The sequence below is a fragment of the Phocoena phocoena genome, chromosome X (assembly GCF_963924675.1).
Source record: "Phocoena phocoena chromosome X, mPhoPho1.1, whole genome shotgun sequence".
In the NCBI taxonomy this organism is placed as follows: Eukaryota; Metazoa; Chordata; class Mammalia; order Artiodactyla; family Phocoenidae; genus Phocoena; species Phocoena phocoena.
Genome location: NC_089240.1, coordinates 104022278 through 104038528, shown reverse-complemented (window position 1 = coordinate 104038528; position 16251 = coordinate 104022278). Strand labels below are relative to the sequence as shown.

Sequence of the window (16251 nt, the reverse complement as noted above, 5' to 3'; positions counted from 1 at the left end):
ATTTGCCAGGGTAAGAGCAGAGGCAGGGAAACCAAGTAAAGACTGTCAAATAGTTGCTTGAACCGTAACTAAGATGATGATGGTGGGAATGAAGAGTGTATCTGGATTTGAGAGACAGAAAAGTAGAATTGATAGGATATGGTGACTGACTGGATATGAGGGGAGCGATGAGGAAAGATGACCTGGTTCCTTAGGCAACTAGGTGGGTGGTGATTCTGCTGCCTGAGACAGGGAACACAGAAGGAACAGATTTTCAATAGAGGGCAGGCTGTACTTAATGTTGCCAGATAAAGTTCTCCAATTCTACTTTCCTTTTAGTAAAATAATCCTGTTGCCCAAAGGATGCTATTGACAAGCTACCTTTACAGAATTCAACTGTAGAATAAAACGTTTTTCATACAGATCATATGAAAACTATACAATTGGATAAATACTGCACTTGAAAGTTAAATTCCTCTATCTTTATTTGTTGGAAGGCATAGAAATAAATGAAAACAGAGTCGAAAAAAACTTACCCCATAGACAAGTTCCCCAACCATGCCGTTCCATATTTTAGTCTCCGGATCCCTTGCACCGTATTTCCCATCACCGACAATGGACAATTTGTATTTGATCCTTACATGTTTGGCTATTTCATAGGCTAAGTCTACACAATAGCCTTCATATCGCTCATTTCCTTCCAGTTGCTCGTGATTCTTCTTATACATTACGTATGGTGATTCCTTTGAGACCAGAAGCAAGATCAAAGGATTACTCCCATACATTTTTCTAAGAGATAATAAATGTAATAATGAAGTTTTGTTCCCCTGTGGCTATTGAGGTTTGGTGTGTTAAGAGAGCCTTTAAAAATGATTGCTTAATAAGTAGAAGAGCCTCAATCGACTGTTCATGGGGGCACATATTCCTTGGAGTCCTTAATTGATGATTTAAGGAAATAGAGAAGAATTTAAGTTCTTTTTGAGAGTTTGAAAGAACCAGTTTCCACCTGTAAAGTCTTTGATTTAGTCAAGTTGGGCAGAGGTATTTCTTTTAGTTACACGAAGGTTAACTGCCTTTGATTTCTTGGGATTTACTATGTAAGAACCATAGCCAGCCCTGGCAAGCCCTAGGGAAGCACTGTGATCTTTGTGAGGTCAGAGTCTGTGGCTTATTCATTTTTATATCCTCAGGGCCTAGTACAGTACCTAGGACAAAGTGAGTGTTTGATAGGCATGTTTAAATGAAAGAGAAACTTCAGCTGAATCTCCATTTAATTAATCACAATTTCAGACCTACTCATTTTCAGGCATATTCATTTTTAACCCGGGTTTGTACTTCGGTCAGTAATGAAACATACCAGGTTTTAGAAAAGCATTTGAAAATAAGTGGAAATACTATTTCACATCCCAGTAGTGCTTTTGGTTTTTCAGAAAAGCTTTGCATGGTGAATATTGCCTTGAAACGTCTTATGACATGGTTAGGAGATTATTATGACGACCATTCCATAAGTTAAAAAATAACACACCCTGAGGCTCAGAGAAGTTGTGATTTGCACCGTTAAACTCAGGTTAGTGGTAGACCTAATATTAGAACCCTGACCTACTCTTTCCTCCATATAACGCTATCTCCCCCACAATGAAGAATTACATTTCAAGTCCAGATGAAGCATCAGTCCATGAGGGTAACAAGGAGGATAACAAGATCTAAAACTGTTGCGAATTCCTATTCTTTTTCTTTATTTAAATGACATTCTGTTCCTCATCATGGCAAGACATTTCGAAAGATTCCTAAGCTGACCTGTTGGAAGTTTCCACTGTTTGAACTTGAGGTCTTTCCTACTGGCTGAATAATGCTTTTCAGAAGACAGAAGTCTTGCTGTACAGAAAGCCCACCTACCTTCCATCCATACTTACCAGAATGGTGGTTACTACTATGGTCCGGTTCTCTGCAGATGCACTGTCATTGCTGATTTGCTGATCTGAGAAAGGCACAAACCTTTCATACTCATTCCAGTAGCCAGCCTAGAAAGAGCAGACATTTGACCTGGTTGCCTATTTTTCACTCAAAAAGTGCTGCACGAAATTCAAGTGCTGTAGTAGAATGAAACCTTTTTGTAGTTGCTTGAGCAACAGATGTGCTGTTCCTTCACCCTGGGGGTTCCCATCCCCACCTTGCTTTTACTGATATTTGGTAAGAATAAGTTAGCCCACTGTAGAATGATCAGCCTTTTTGATTCTTTAAACTCAGATAGCAGAAAAATTCTTTCCTTAAAACCGTAGGAAAGCTGGGTGGGCAGTCAGTTGAGTATCCTGTAGAAATGGTACAAGATATTTTACGTTCTAATGTTTTATTAAGTAACTACTAAATTCCCACTTCCTGACTAACTCACTATCAGTATGATAGACGCAAAGTGGTTATTATGAAATTTAGCTCTAGGGAAAGGTACTTTGTCCAGAGTCGTTTTGGTGGGTGAGTTGGCAAAATGGAGAGATTACCTACTTTCCAGTTCTTTTGCTAAAATCATGTGTATCTTGGCAGCTTCTGTTTAAATAACATGCTATAAAATTTGTAATTCCTTCCCTGTATTGTAGGAAGCTGTTAATTAATCTTGAGTCTACCACTTTTAAAGGACCAGCCTCAGAGGGAAATAACTTTTAAAATGTGTAGATGGAACACTGATTACAAAACAGCTCTGCCTCGTATCTACACTATTCACCAAACGGAAAGGCAAACATGATGTGTGGGAATTTGCTTTGGGTGTGTTTCCTAACACCTATTTCCTTGCATCTGAGGGCTGTCACTTTCTGAGAGATTTTTTATTTGGATATCTGTTTGGGTTACTTACCTTCCGAGAGCCAGTGACTTTCATTTCATACACATCGATGGTATAATTTGTCCTACGTCCGTAAGTGTCAAATTGGATGTTTCCAGTCATTCCTTGTACTTGCACCTGGTAGAAAGGGAAAAATGTAAAATTTAAAAATAGCACCACATTATTGCCTTTTTGGTTTTTGCGATGAGGTCCGCTGACAGATCTTGGAATCTTGGAGAATGTTTATCTTGAGCCATTGAGCTATAGCCACCAGATCAGTCTATACAGATCTTCATTTCCTCTGCAGTACTTTCTAAGTATGCCTTTCAGTTAATGAAGCTTTGAGTGGGTGTGACAGGCAGTTTCTTATACGATACAGTGAGGGCCCTACCACTACTTTTTCAAGGACCTGAAATTTCTTTTTTTTTTTTTAATACTTAACTTTCTCTTTATTTACTGGTTTTCAGAATAAAAATCTTTCATAGAATTGTCTAAAGGTAACCCATGTTTTTAGTAGTATTATCAACTCATAGATTTAAATGTATTTTGTGTATTTCAATCCCTTTTTTTTAAACTGATTTTTTAAAAATTAACTTTATTGCAGTATGGTTGCTTTAGAATGTTGTGTTAGCCTCCACTGCACAACAAAATGAATCAGCCATGCACATACAGATATCCCCTCCCTTTTGGACTTCCCTCCCATTTAGGTCACCACAGTGCATTAAGTAGAGTTCCCTGTGCTATACAGTGTGTTCCCATCAGTTGTCTATTTTATACATAGTATCAATAATGCATATGTGTCAATCCCAGTCTCCCAATTCCTCCCACCCCACTCCCTCCCCCCTTGGTATCCATACATTTGTTCTCTACATCTGTGTCTCTATTTCTGCTTTGCAAATAAGATCACCTATACCATTTTTCTAGATTCCAAGGAACCTGAAATTTCTACCATTCGTCTTTTCTGAAGGGAGTTGCCTGAAGAGTATTCTTAACTAGGATAATGCGTTCTTCTGAACTGTGAGTTCCACTGGTCCCAACATCCAAACATAAACCAGCTTCAGTAACGTGGGCTCTGGAGCTCCTGGATTCATACTGTAACTTCATCACTTACTAACTGTATGACCTTGGGGATGTTCCTTAATGCTTTTGTACCTCAGCGTCCTAATCTGTAAAGTGGGAAATCCTAGTAGTACCTGTCCCATGGAGTTGTTAGGAGGATTAAATGAGTTATACATATGTAGTGTTTAGATCAGTGTCTGGCATGTAGTGAGCATTGCAATACATGCTAGCTCTATTAATAATAATAATTATTAATCAAAATGAATTTAGTTCTGTTTCTTGAGGGGTTTACACATTTATCAGCTACCATAGTAACAGGGATGAGTTTTTCCTCTTATTTAACCTATGCCCAGTTCCAGACAGGTAGTGGAGAGCTAGGCCATGGAGGGATAATCCAATAGACTGATGAAATTTGTTAAGTCTAGGGAATCAGGAGTATTGAATACTATATAAAACAGATAGAGGTACTAGGATAGCCCAGACACCTAGTTGGGAGGCCAAATGCAGATGCATGTATGCCATAATTTTTCCTGGGTCTGGGCCCCGTATTATGAATTAATATGAGGCCATCTCTACTGGGTGGAGAGATTTCCTTACCTGTTTTACAGTTCAGGGACACTGGGTGAAAGACCCTCTATAAACATGTCATTATTGTTACCCACTTGAATTACTTATCTGGTGAGTATGGGTCAAGGAATTTGCTTCAAAGGAAAAGAATCTGTCATTCTCCCAAGATGAGAGAATGGAATACTTTTTCATCTCTCATAGAAAAGTGACAAGCTGTTTGTCAAGCAAGTGAGAAGCGGTAATGGGCTTGTGCTGCAGAAGAGAAAATTGATGGCAAATAGTAGGGAGCATCTTTTTAAAGGGAACGGGGCTTGTTCGCCACCAGTAGGAGACCATGGAATATCTGTTGAAGGAGAAATGCTCCAATGTGACTCCCTGAAGACAAGATGAGTGTCCTACTAAATGAACGAACCTAAGCACTACTGTCAGCTTAGGCTTGCAGAGAAGGTGACGTCATGCTTCTGGCTAAAGAAAAGGTCCTTTGTTGAGATAGAAATTGCTTATCCAGTAGGATGGGTCTGACGCATACTGTGGTGCATGAAGGGTTCTTTACATTCTATTTTGGGCACTGAATTCTAGGAGAGGAGATAGGCAGGGTAGAGACACTGGCAGAGGAAATTATTAAGGAAATCCTTTGTTAGTGAAAATAGCAAAGTCTTCAGTCTCATTAAGAATTGTATATTTCTGAAGATTCAGCCTATCTGAGCATGATCTGCAAACTGGACAGTAGCCTAAGCTGATTAGAACTTTTGGTGAGCAGAAGTCGAATTGGACTACCATTCAGAGACAAGTCTATTTTTAAGGATGTGAATGTCAGTGACAGTTTCCCACCATCCCATCTGGGATCCCTTCTTTAATCCTCTCCACCCCGCACCTCAGTCTATATTAGGTGCTTCTCCTCTGGGTTCCCATAGCATTCCGTGTGGAGCTTCACCATAACATTTTAATCATCTATGTATTTCTAGCTCCCCTGCTAGATTGGGAGCACCTCGAGATGAAAGACATTTTTTTTCTGTGTTCTCAGCAACTAATCCAGAGCCTGGGGTAGAGCAGGTGTTCAATAAATGTTTACTGAACAAGTTGACAAGTTTCGATGACTTAGAATTGTGACATATTTCAGTAGACCAGGTTGAGGCTAATCTTTGCACCATCGATAGATTGTAAGGATGATGATTACCCAATCTGCAAGTAGCTTTAAGGTTTTTAAAAGCATTTGTTTACATATTAGCAATTTAAATTTGAGCTCCCCTCATCTTATTTCATGTTTGCATTTTAACTTGGAGCCTGATACATAGTCCTTGGTGCTCAACAAATGTTTGTTTAATGAATGGTGTGATTATTTATTCATTAAAACAGGCCCCTTAGGAGACTCTTTCAGGTAATGATTTTGTTTGCCAGATTTCTTTGAAGGAAGAGAGTGATTGACTGAGCAGCAATTATGTGCTTGTCACAATGAGGGATGCTTTTACATCATGTATCCTCACTTTTAGTTAACTTAAATAAAATGGGATTTCTTTTAATATGGTAAAAACCTTTAGTACTTCACCACCCTCTCTTGCAGTCCTCTGAAAAGTGGAGTTGCACTGATCATTTGTCACAAGGCAACATGTACTTTTGGCAGAGGCTGATACTTTCCAGCCTCTCTGAAGCCTTAGAAAGAGGCTGGCCTATGGAAAGAGGGAAAGCATCCTTTCTGTTGAGTGTTTGATCATGAGGGCCTGGGGAGGAAGGTTACTTACCTGGCTTACAGCTTGAGCTATATCAGAGAGTTAGACATGTGGAAACTTTGTGCAATAATATGATCAATCTAATGTTTTTCTTGCCAAATTCATTTCTTGTCCTTCACTCTGGCAGCCAGTTTTGTATTTGGGGAAGAGAGTCATTTGTGTCATGAATGGGAAGTCAATCGAAGACGCTGGTACTTGCCCCTTGAGGTTTTGATGAAAACTCCTTTTGGTTCACTCTGAGGGAGTTTTATATTTCACTCATCATTATGTTTCACCTGACAATACAAATCTTGTAACAGCTATGAAGGTTGAATCTAATTAACTGTTCTTCAAAAATTGTGCAGTGCTACCTCCATAAAACTACACTTAGGGCATTTGTTAGGGAACTGACATAATGACATAAAAATCTGCATGATGGGAGAATGAGTCATATCTCTTTCTTGGAGAGAGACACAGTGGCTACTAACCCCTTTCTACTGAATGCTTCCAACTTGGCAAATTTAAGGCAGCAGTAAGAGAGCCAGCTACACAAAATGATGTACATTATGAGGCCATTACAGATTCCTGGTTGCTGGGTTGTGCACAGAATTATCTTATCATTGCCTATCTCTTTGTTGATTTGGATGTTCTGAACATCAGGATAATTAAAGAAGTAGAAATAAGAGAGTCTTGTACTCTCCAAGGCTTATTTTAATGCACGCAGGCGTGTGTAGCTTAAAGCAAAATATTCAGGAAAGAGCTCTTGCTTGGAAAGCTACACTGAATAGGCCATGCTACTCCTAGTGTAAATAATGGAATCTGTTCAAAGGATACTGCTCAAAGCCTTAAATGCTCTCCCACCCAGTAAATACTAAAAACAAGTGACCTATTTGACTCTCTGCCCATTGATTCCTTGTACTTTCCTTCAGGCTTTTTCTCTAGGGCATCGGGGAAATAACTCTTAAGTAGGCCTAGAATGGACTGTGTTGCTGCATTTCACCATGTAGAATAGTATAAAGGTTCTTTTTGACAAATAGAAATACTGTCACACTGGCTCAGTTCCACAGTCCATCCAGGCTAATAATTTGTCTGATGAGCCAGAGGATGCTGGTAATGTCTACCCTGAAGTTAGGAGTTTCCTAGAGAAGATCCCAGTCCCCCTAAGCAACACAATTTTCTGGAAAGTCTGAATTTTTGGAAGCCATTTACATGTTCAATCCATAACTTTCAAGGGTACTGAGTTTGATTTACTATCCCCACTTTAGTACAGAGCTAAATATTCATTTGCCCTAAATTTACCATTTCTCAAGCTTCAAGGAAGAATCTTCTAGTTTTAGATTTCTAGATTTTGGTGAATAAATATCGATGCTTATCTTTCTGTACACTTTGAACACTCTACAGACTCTGACCCTATTCCCTTTAGGTTATCTTTTCTCAAGATTGAGGTCTTACTCTTTTTGTGTCTTTATAAGGTGCCCCCAACCGAATAACCCACTGTGGTCATTACCATTTTCAGAGCTCTCTCGATATCAATTCCTTGACTCCAGGGCACAGCAGGGTTTGCTAAGCAGTCTCCAGCACTGCCTCTCCGGGACACATCCACTCGCTGCCTCCTCAGATAGCGGAAAGCTTCTGCTATGACCAGTATCGCATCGTGTGTCAATGCAGATGTGTACTGAAATGGATGTATGGAAAACAGGATATCATGACAAACGATGCCCCCAAAACTTGCCTCGTTTCTTATAATTTTCATTCATCTCCAACTCTTTTTTTTTTTTTTTTTTTTTGTGGTACGCGGGCCTCTCACTGTTGTGGCCTCTCCCGCTGCGGAGCACAGGCTCCGGACGCGCAGGCTCAGCGGCCATGGCCCACGGGCCCAGCCGCTCCGCGGCATGTGGGATCCCCCTGGACCGGGGCACGAACCCGTGTCCCCTGCATCGGCAGGCGGACTCTCAACCACTGCGCCACCAGGGAAGCCCCATCTCCAACTCTTGTTCTATGAAGTCACCCTCTTAATTACTTGAATCAAGAGATCTCTCTGGGCACGCCCGACTTTGATCCATTCTAGAATGATGCATCTTACCTCGTGTGCACATGTTAAGATTATTAAGATCAAATGGCTCAAGGGAATCTCTCTCTTACTCTCAATACTGTGTTTCGTATTGAGTGAGTGACTGCTAAAAGGCCAGCTCCTTTATAGAGAGCAAAATATGTGGGAAGTGAAAGGATGGCATATGTAGATTGGAGAGGAAACGGCACATCCTAAAGCAAGACTGAGTTATCGCTGTTTGTAATAGAAAATTCAGATCTGGTGTTTACTTAGGGGAAAATGGAAATAACTAAGTTAGACAGCTTGAAATTAATTTGGAGGGAAACATTAATCATTTCTGTCTGGACCACGTTTCTGGTGAACTAGGACCTCTGGCCAGCAATAAATCAGTTTTTGTTTCCTTGGGAGAGCAAAATCCAAAGCTGGTTTTTGACTGTAGAAAATTACAGTTGTTATTGAGTTTTAAATCTGATAACATTGACAATTCATAGGCAATACTTCGTGATGCTACCTTTTTCAGGCAAGAACACTTACTTTCTATTTCTTGGATATACTGTACTGATACACTGTACTAAGGATGAGGCCTGTCATTTAATACAAGGGATTTGATTTTCTGCAATTTGACATGGTGGATGCCTTTTCATTAATGAATCAACAAAGTGTGATTAAAATTAGCTGGCCCCTGTTTTGCAGGGGTGACAAATACTGGTAGAATACAGAATTCTGTTGATTTCTAAAAAAAAAAAAAACGAAGCAAAATGCCCTGGGGGGAATTTTCTGCCTATATAGTATGTCCCAATACAACTGTGAGTGAATGCATTGTCATCTTTACAACTATCAATTTACTTTTCTGACTTTTCTCATGTTACTTTTCTTTCAGGGCCAAGTCATCAAGTATGACTGTAACAGGGGGCATATGTTCTTTCATGAAAAAAAAAAATATCTGTGTCTGCCCGTGCTAGCACTACATAAAGCCAACATGGTGGTGATTTTTTTTTCCAGCTGACTGCATAAACTGTCAGCAATCTTAATGTAGTCCTTTCCAAGCCATGCCAAAATAGCTATTTAATTTTCTACTTTTTCAGCTTCTACGGACCAATGTGTGACCATCTAAAAAAAAAAAAGACCCCAAAGGAAATGTTCATAAAATATAGAATAAATTAAGCATCAGGATTTTAATCTCTAGACAATTTTATTTCCTAATCAAAAATATTGTACATAATTTTTTAACATGGGCTTTTTGTCTGTTTGATATAGAGACAGGTTCCATAATGACTAGTACAAGTCAAAGTAATCCGAAAGTTGTAACCACCTATTTAAGTATTTCGTTTTCTTAAGCTGTTTGAAGGGTTTTGCTTATAAGCCTGAACAATTCTTCTCAGTAAGTTCTAAGAACTTTACATTACACATATCATGAGTTACCAATGAATGATCCAGAGCTGAGATCGTCTTCCTTCTCTTTTGTACACCTCTACAACTTCTGAACAGGCATAAATGACTGTGTAGCACCCTTTTCATACTTTTACTCTTGTCCATTTTTTGTGCCTAGCACAGTGCCTGACATTGTGTAGGTAACCCATAAAATATTGAATAAATGAGTTTTCTTCCTCTACCTATTGCCTGCTAAATCTAAGGATGGCAAAACAGCAGATAGGCAGTTGTATGAAAATATAAATTAATATAAGCTCACCTAAGTGTAGTGGGCAGATTTAGTCCATAAAGAAAAAAAGATTTGAATCATCAAAGAAATGCAAATCAAAACCCAAGTGAGGGACTTCCCAGGTGGCACAGTGGTTAAGAATCCAACGCAGGGGACATGGGTTCGAGCCCTGGTCCGGGAAGATCCCACATGCCGCGGAACAACTAAGCCCGTGCGCCACAACCACTGAGCCCGTGCTCTAGAGCCCGCGAGCCACAACTACTGAGCCTGGGAGCCGCAACTACTGAAGCCCGCACGCCTAGAGCCCTTGCCCTGCAACAAGAGAAGCCACTGCAATGAGAAGCCTGTGCACTGCAATGAAGAGTAGCCCCCGCTCGCCGCAACTAGAGAAAGCCCGCGCGCAGCAACGAAGACCCAACGCAGCCAAAAATAAATAAATAAGATGAATAAATTTAAAAAAAACAAACAAAAAAAACCCACAATGAGATAGTACCTCACACCTGTCAAAATGGCTATTATCTGGGGCTTCCCTGGTGGCACAGTGGTTGAGAGTCCGCCTGCCAATGCAGGGGACACGGGTTCATGCCCCGGTCTGGGAGGATCACACATGCCATGGAGCGGCTGGGCCCGTGGGCCATGGCCGCTGAGCCTGCGCATCCGGAGCCTGTGCTCCGCAACGGGAGAGGCAACAACAGTGAGAGGCCCACGTAACGGAAAAAAAAAAAAAAAAAGCTATTATCAAAAAGACAAGAAACAACAAGCATTGATGAAGATGTGGAGAAAAGGGAACCCTCGTTCACTGTTGATAGGAATGTAAATTGGCACAGTCACTGTGGAAAACAATAGGGAGGTTCCTGAAAAAATTAAGAATAGAACTACCATATGATCCAGCAATTCCACTCCTGGGTATCTATCTGAAGGAAATAAAATCACTGTCTCAAAGAGATATCTGCACCCCCATGTTCATTGCAGCATTATTTACAATAGTGAACACATGGAACAAACCCGTGTTCATCAAATCATCAAATGATGAATGGATAAAGAAAGTGATATACAGCCATACATATATACGTATATAAAGTCATGTCAATTATATTTCAATAAAAATATATATGCACACACAGACACACATACAATGGAATATTATTCAGCCATAAAAAGAAATCCTGCCATTTGTGACACACAGATGGACCTTGAGGGCATTATGCTAAGTGAGGTAAGTCAGACAGAGAAAGACAAATACTGTATGATCTCACTTATACGTGGAATCCAAAAAAAAAACAAAAACATAGAAACAGAGAACAGAATGGTGGCTGTCAGAGGTCAAGGCTGGGGAATAGGGAAAATGAATGAGAGTGGTCAAAAGGTATAATCTTCCAGTTATAAGTTCTGGGAATGTAATGTATAGCATCGTGATTATAGTTAACAATCCTGCACTGTAGTTTTTGAAAGTTGCGAACAGAGTAGATCTTAAAAGTTCTCATCATAAGAAAAACTTTGTAGTGATAGATAAAACTTTGGTGGTGATAGATGTTAACTGAACTTATTGTGGTGATCATTTTGCAATACATACATACATCAAATCAGTATGTGGTATACTTAAGCGTAATACAATGTCAATCATATCTCAATAAAAAATAAAATCACCTTAAAAAAATGATTTGACTACAAAGGATTCCTCATAGGAATTGTGACCATATTTACTGAAACATATGAGGACACCTGGAAAAATCTGGCATGTGTAATGTAATCACTACAACTACAGAGGATCACTTAGCTAGTGAGTGGCTTAAATTAATACAAAAAGATGTTTAACTTATGACTTTTCTAGAACATACCAATTGCATAAAGTAAGGTCCCACTTGTATTGTGTTGATGTGACCCATTCAGGGTGGACCTGCGTAGGTGATTCAGAATGTGTCTCTTTTCTATGTCCCATTGTTCCTCCTTCTTCTATTCTTGCCAGGGAGGAAGGATATGAGGATGGGTATCTTGAAACCATGAGAAAGGAAATGTCCCCTCCCCTTTCCTTTTTTAGGGAGGGGCCTTGAGCCTTGACTCTGCTTTGATCCCTCATCTTGATCACAAGGATCCCACAGCCATGGTACATACATACTTTCACGTACATATCAGGAAGAAAGAATTTAAAGTCTGTTTCATACTTGGATCAATGCACTGAGGGAATGGGTTACTTAAAAAAAATACATTGGAAGGATCCTTTGTGTAACATGAATAACTTTCCCCCCATTTATCTGTTTTAATTCCTGATTTTTAAATAATAGGATTTCTAGCCATAGGGGAACACATGAAAAATGTGTACTTTAAGCATGACTTTCTGCTTTCAGTGTTCTTATCTTGATTTCATGAAAATGAGCAACTTAGGTAATCTAATTATTTAAAGATACTTTTGCAGGCAGGAAAATATTTCCATTCAATATTTGTATAGGCAACATGCACTCTGTATTAGAGCCTAATTCACTTGGGTGTACTGAGATTCATGAAACATATTAACACAAAGTAATCACATAAATAATGTAAAATCTAATTTTCTGTTTCAGACTATCAATTTTCCTTACCTATTCCCACTGCCCCCACTCTTTGCCTGATTCAGGTTCTCGTAATATTGTAAATTATGAGCATATTAAAAATGAAATTCATTAAAAAATTAAGTTAACCTTCCCAAACGCTGGGTTTTAAAAGACCTCCTTCTCAATAGCTTCTTTATTTGGGAATTTAGTCTTCAAGTTCAGTAGTAGTATCTGCAGTTGTGTTTTAGCATCCTTGAAACACTTCTGAGGGACGACCACTTGATCACTGGATGGCCGTAAATATATAAAGGCCATACTGAGATGCTCTGAAAAGCTGGCCTAAGGTTTCTACATGGCGTGGAACATTACCTTTAGAGGTGCATTCTTGGCTTCAGGGAATTCCCTTTCATCCAGCCTCACCCAGCGCTGTATGAACTGCTGAACCATAGGGTTTTCGTTGTTGACAATCTGGAATCCTGTAATGTTGGCTCCCCCATGCATGACTCTTTCTAGCAAAATATCGGTAAAACCCTAGAAAGAGATTGAAAGAGAATAATGATTGTGGGAGGTCACGCATTCGTACTCACTGTATCTGTTGGTTAGAGCGCTAAGGAGGAAATGAAAGTTCCTTCTCCAGCATTCTTCTTTAGCAATCAAGGAAAACCTGGACAGATTGTTATATGTCAGTTATATCTCAATAAAAACCAAAACCACAACAAACAAACAACCCTGATATGGACTAATTCTTAGGACACTCTGGCTCTGAAACTACAGGCATGGTGGAGAAAATACACATCCTTCCATTTTAGTGCCTGTGTCTTTAGTGTAGCTGCTGCAACGACAAACATAGGTGTCAACTTCAAATGTTTTTATTTCTTTCATTTACCTGTATTTTTAGTTTTTCTTCATTGAGTACAAATACAATGATTCATATAACTGGAAAGTGTTGAAAACGTTGACCCTAGCTAGAGGTATCAAAAACTCTTCTTCAGCTTAACATGCCGAATGCGGCAGATTGCTTCAGACTCTAATAATGAGTACTTTCAACATTTGTAATTTACAGAAATGCCAAAAAGCGAAACTGACAGCTTGGTTGTATATGATGGTGCAAACCCCGGGGTATGTCTCACGTGTGTCCCTGAATGTGTCTTGACATCTACTTCATAGCATCCACCATTTTCTTCTTTTGTCTCTTGCCAATTGCTGCTGATGCACTTGGGTCTTCAGTGGGCTTGAGCCAATTTATATTCATAAAGAAATGGGAAGAATTCTTCCTCTTTCCTTTAGATTCTCCTCCCCAACATTTACATGTAAAAATTTTCAAATATACAGAAAAGTTGAAAGAATTGTACAGTCACTTCACATTTTACAATCAATATTTTTTCTATCCATTCATCAATCCATTTCATTTTTTAGATACCTTTCAAAGTAAGTTGCAGATATTAGTATACTTCATACCAAAAGACTTCAGCACGCAGGCCATTAACTAGAGTTCAGTGTTTGCAGTTTCCATCCATCCTTCCTTCCTTTCCTTCTATCTTTCGGTAAAAGTTACGTCCAGTAAAATGCACAAATCTTAAATGTACCACTCGATGAGTTGATAAATGCATACACTATATTACTCAAATCCCTACTATTTCTCTGAAGTTTTCTTTTTTTACATTCTAAGTTTTCATTGAAGTATAATAATCATATAGAAAAGGGTATACATCTTTATTTTTTTTTCTTTTTTTAGAATGATAAGGTTTTTCTTTCTTTTTTTTCTTTTTGGCTGCGTTGGGTCTTCGTTGCTGCGCGTGGGCTTTCTCTAGTTGCAGCGAGCGAGGGCTACTCTTCGTTGTGGTGCACAGGCTTCTCATTGCAGTGACTTCTCTTGTTGCAGAGCACAGGCTCTATGTGCGCAGGCTCAGTAGTTGTGGCTTGCGGGCTCTAGAGCACAGGCTCAGTAGCTGTGGCGCATGGGCTTAGTTGCTCTGCGGCATGTAGGATCTTCCCGGACCAGGGCTTGAACCCGTGTCCCCAGCATTGACAGGTGGATTCTTAACCACTGCACCACCAGGGAAGTCCCAGTGCACACATCTTTAAATATAGCCTGATGAATTTTCACAACCTGAACACATGAATGTAACCAATATCCTGTACACCTCTCTCTCTAGTCACCATCCCTACAACTGCTTCTCTTAATTCTGCATTTCTTTAACATGGTCAACAAGGCAGTCGTCGAAAATATTTTAGTGAAGCAGCTTTTTCAGTTATTACTCTCAGCCCCATTCCTCTTCCTTTCGTAAGTGGGATATGAGCCAATGGAGACTGGACAAAGGGACAAATAGTTTGCATCACTGAGAACCATTCCTCCTTCCCAGTGACCCCAAAGTACTTTTTAAAATTAACATTAACTTGTTAGGATGAGTTTTCTCCTAAAGGCCTCCTTCCTGAAAGAAACTAAGACTCAGTGTTTTCTCCCGTTCACTCCCCTCTGCACTGCAGTCAGCAGAGAGGCTTGCCTGTGCGTAAAGCCTAGCAGAGGCTCCAGATGGGGCTTAAGCCTAACTGTTATCCAACTCCCAACTCTCACCCCCCAAACAAATATACAAATAAAGAGCTGAGGGCAAAACTTTAACAAATGGCTTTAAGTCGTTTACTGTGCCAAACCATACTTGCCAGTTAACAAGTATTACACTAGAGCATTGAGCAGCTACCCATCTGTCTGCTGGCAGGGGTGAAGAGTGGGCTCTCTGGGGCTCTACTGTGCCCTAAAAGCCTGGCCTGCGAGCTGGAGCCCCCTTCCTTGAAAGAAAGGGGTTGAGAATGCTTCTGCCACCATGTTGGTTCCCAGGGTCAATGGCCACAGTCCGCACTAGGAAGTAGTATTTCTTGTGTCTTTTATACTTTGATAAGCATCGCACCCCTGTTTACCTCATACCTTAGCATGTTAAAATGGTAACACAGGATTAACAAAAAGGAGGGCGAGAGAAAGGATCCCAGAAATCTCACGTCTGCCTTAAGGCATAAGAGCCAGCACTTCAGTCTGGTTACTCACCATACCACTCCCTTCCAGAAACATTTTACCTCACTACCTTTTTCTTACAAGAGACACTAGAGGGGTCCAACTCAAATTTACCTCACCAGTCACCTGTGCTTACTTCCAGGAGGCTTCACTCTGCCACACAGGCCCCATGTATTCCCATTTGGCTGTCTTTCTCTCCAGTAGCATACCATACCACTGAGGACCTAGGAGTTTCTCAGTCAACCCGTGTTTTATGACAGCTGTGTCTGGGATTAAGTTCTGGCACCCCTCAGACTGGAACCAGCCTGGCTGTCCTCGTGAGATTAAATGCGTCCACGGCAGCGCAAATCAAGCCAGGGGAAGGTCACCTCAAATGGCTCTTCTGTCTAGCAAGACCTGCGTGACACCAGCTCCTACTAACTGCCCTGAAGATTTACCCGTCCACATGTGCAGAATGCCTAACACAGCCCCATGGACAAAATGGAGAGAGCAGAAGTGTGGTAGAAAAAGAAAGGAGATACTGTAATAGGCTTTTTTTGTTTTCCTTTCATTCTCGTATATTTATTTTCATGACAAAGGTTTCACCGTGCTTACAATAACTGTAACAGCAATAATTGTAAAGTGGGAATAATGCTGATGAGGAACCCCTTCTACTTTAGTAAGAAGTCTGATGAAAAGTAGTTTTTCCAATAAAATTGTACTTTTTATTTTTATTTATTATTTTAACATCTTTATTGGAGTATAATTGCTTTACAATGGTGTGTTAGTTTCTGCTTTATAACAAAGTGAGTCAGTTATACGTATACACATGTTCCCATATCTCTTCCCTCTTGCATCTCCCTCCCTCCCACCCTCCCTATCCCACCCCTCTAGGTGGTCACAA

At 40.1% G+C, this 16251-nt stretch overlaps 1 protein-coding gene across 2 annotated transcripts in view; it reads right to left on the bottom strand.

Moving 5' to 3' along the window:
* GRIA3 (glutamate ionotropic receptor AMPA type subunit 3) overlaps positions 1-16251 on the bottom strand; it is a 282189-nt gene that overhangs the window by 75790 nt on the left and 190148 nt on the right. For both annotated transcript variants that reach the window (XM_065900584.1, XM_065900583.1), the window contains exons 6-10: positions 12731-12892; positions 7631-7798; positions 2825-2929; positions 1893-2000; positions 516-722 (exon numbers count right to left, since the gene is read on the bottom strand). In XM_065900584.1, coding sequence (XP_065756656.1) covers positions 516-722; positions 1893-2000; positions 2825-2929; positions 7631-7798; positions 12731-12892 — 750 coding nt within the window. The remainder of the gene's footprint in view (positions 1-515; positions 723-1892; positions 2001-2824; positions 2930-7630; positions 7799-12730; positions 12893-16251) is intronic.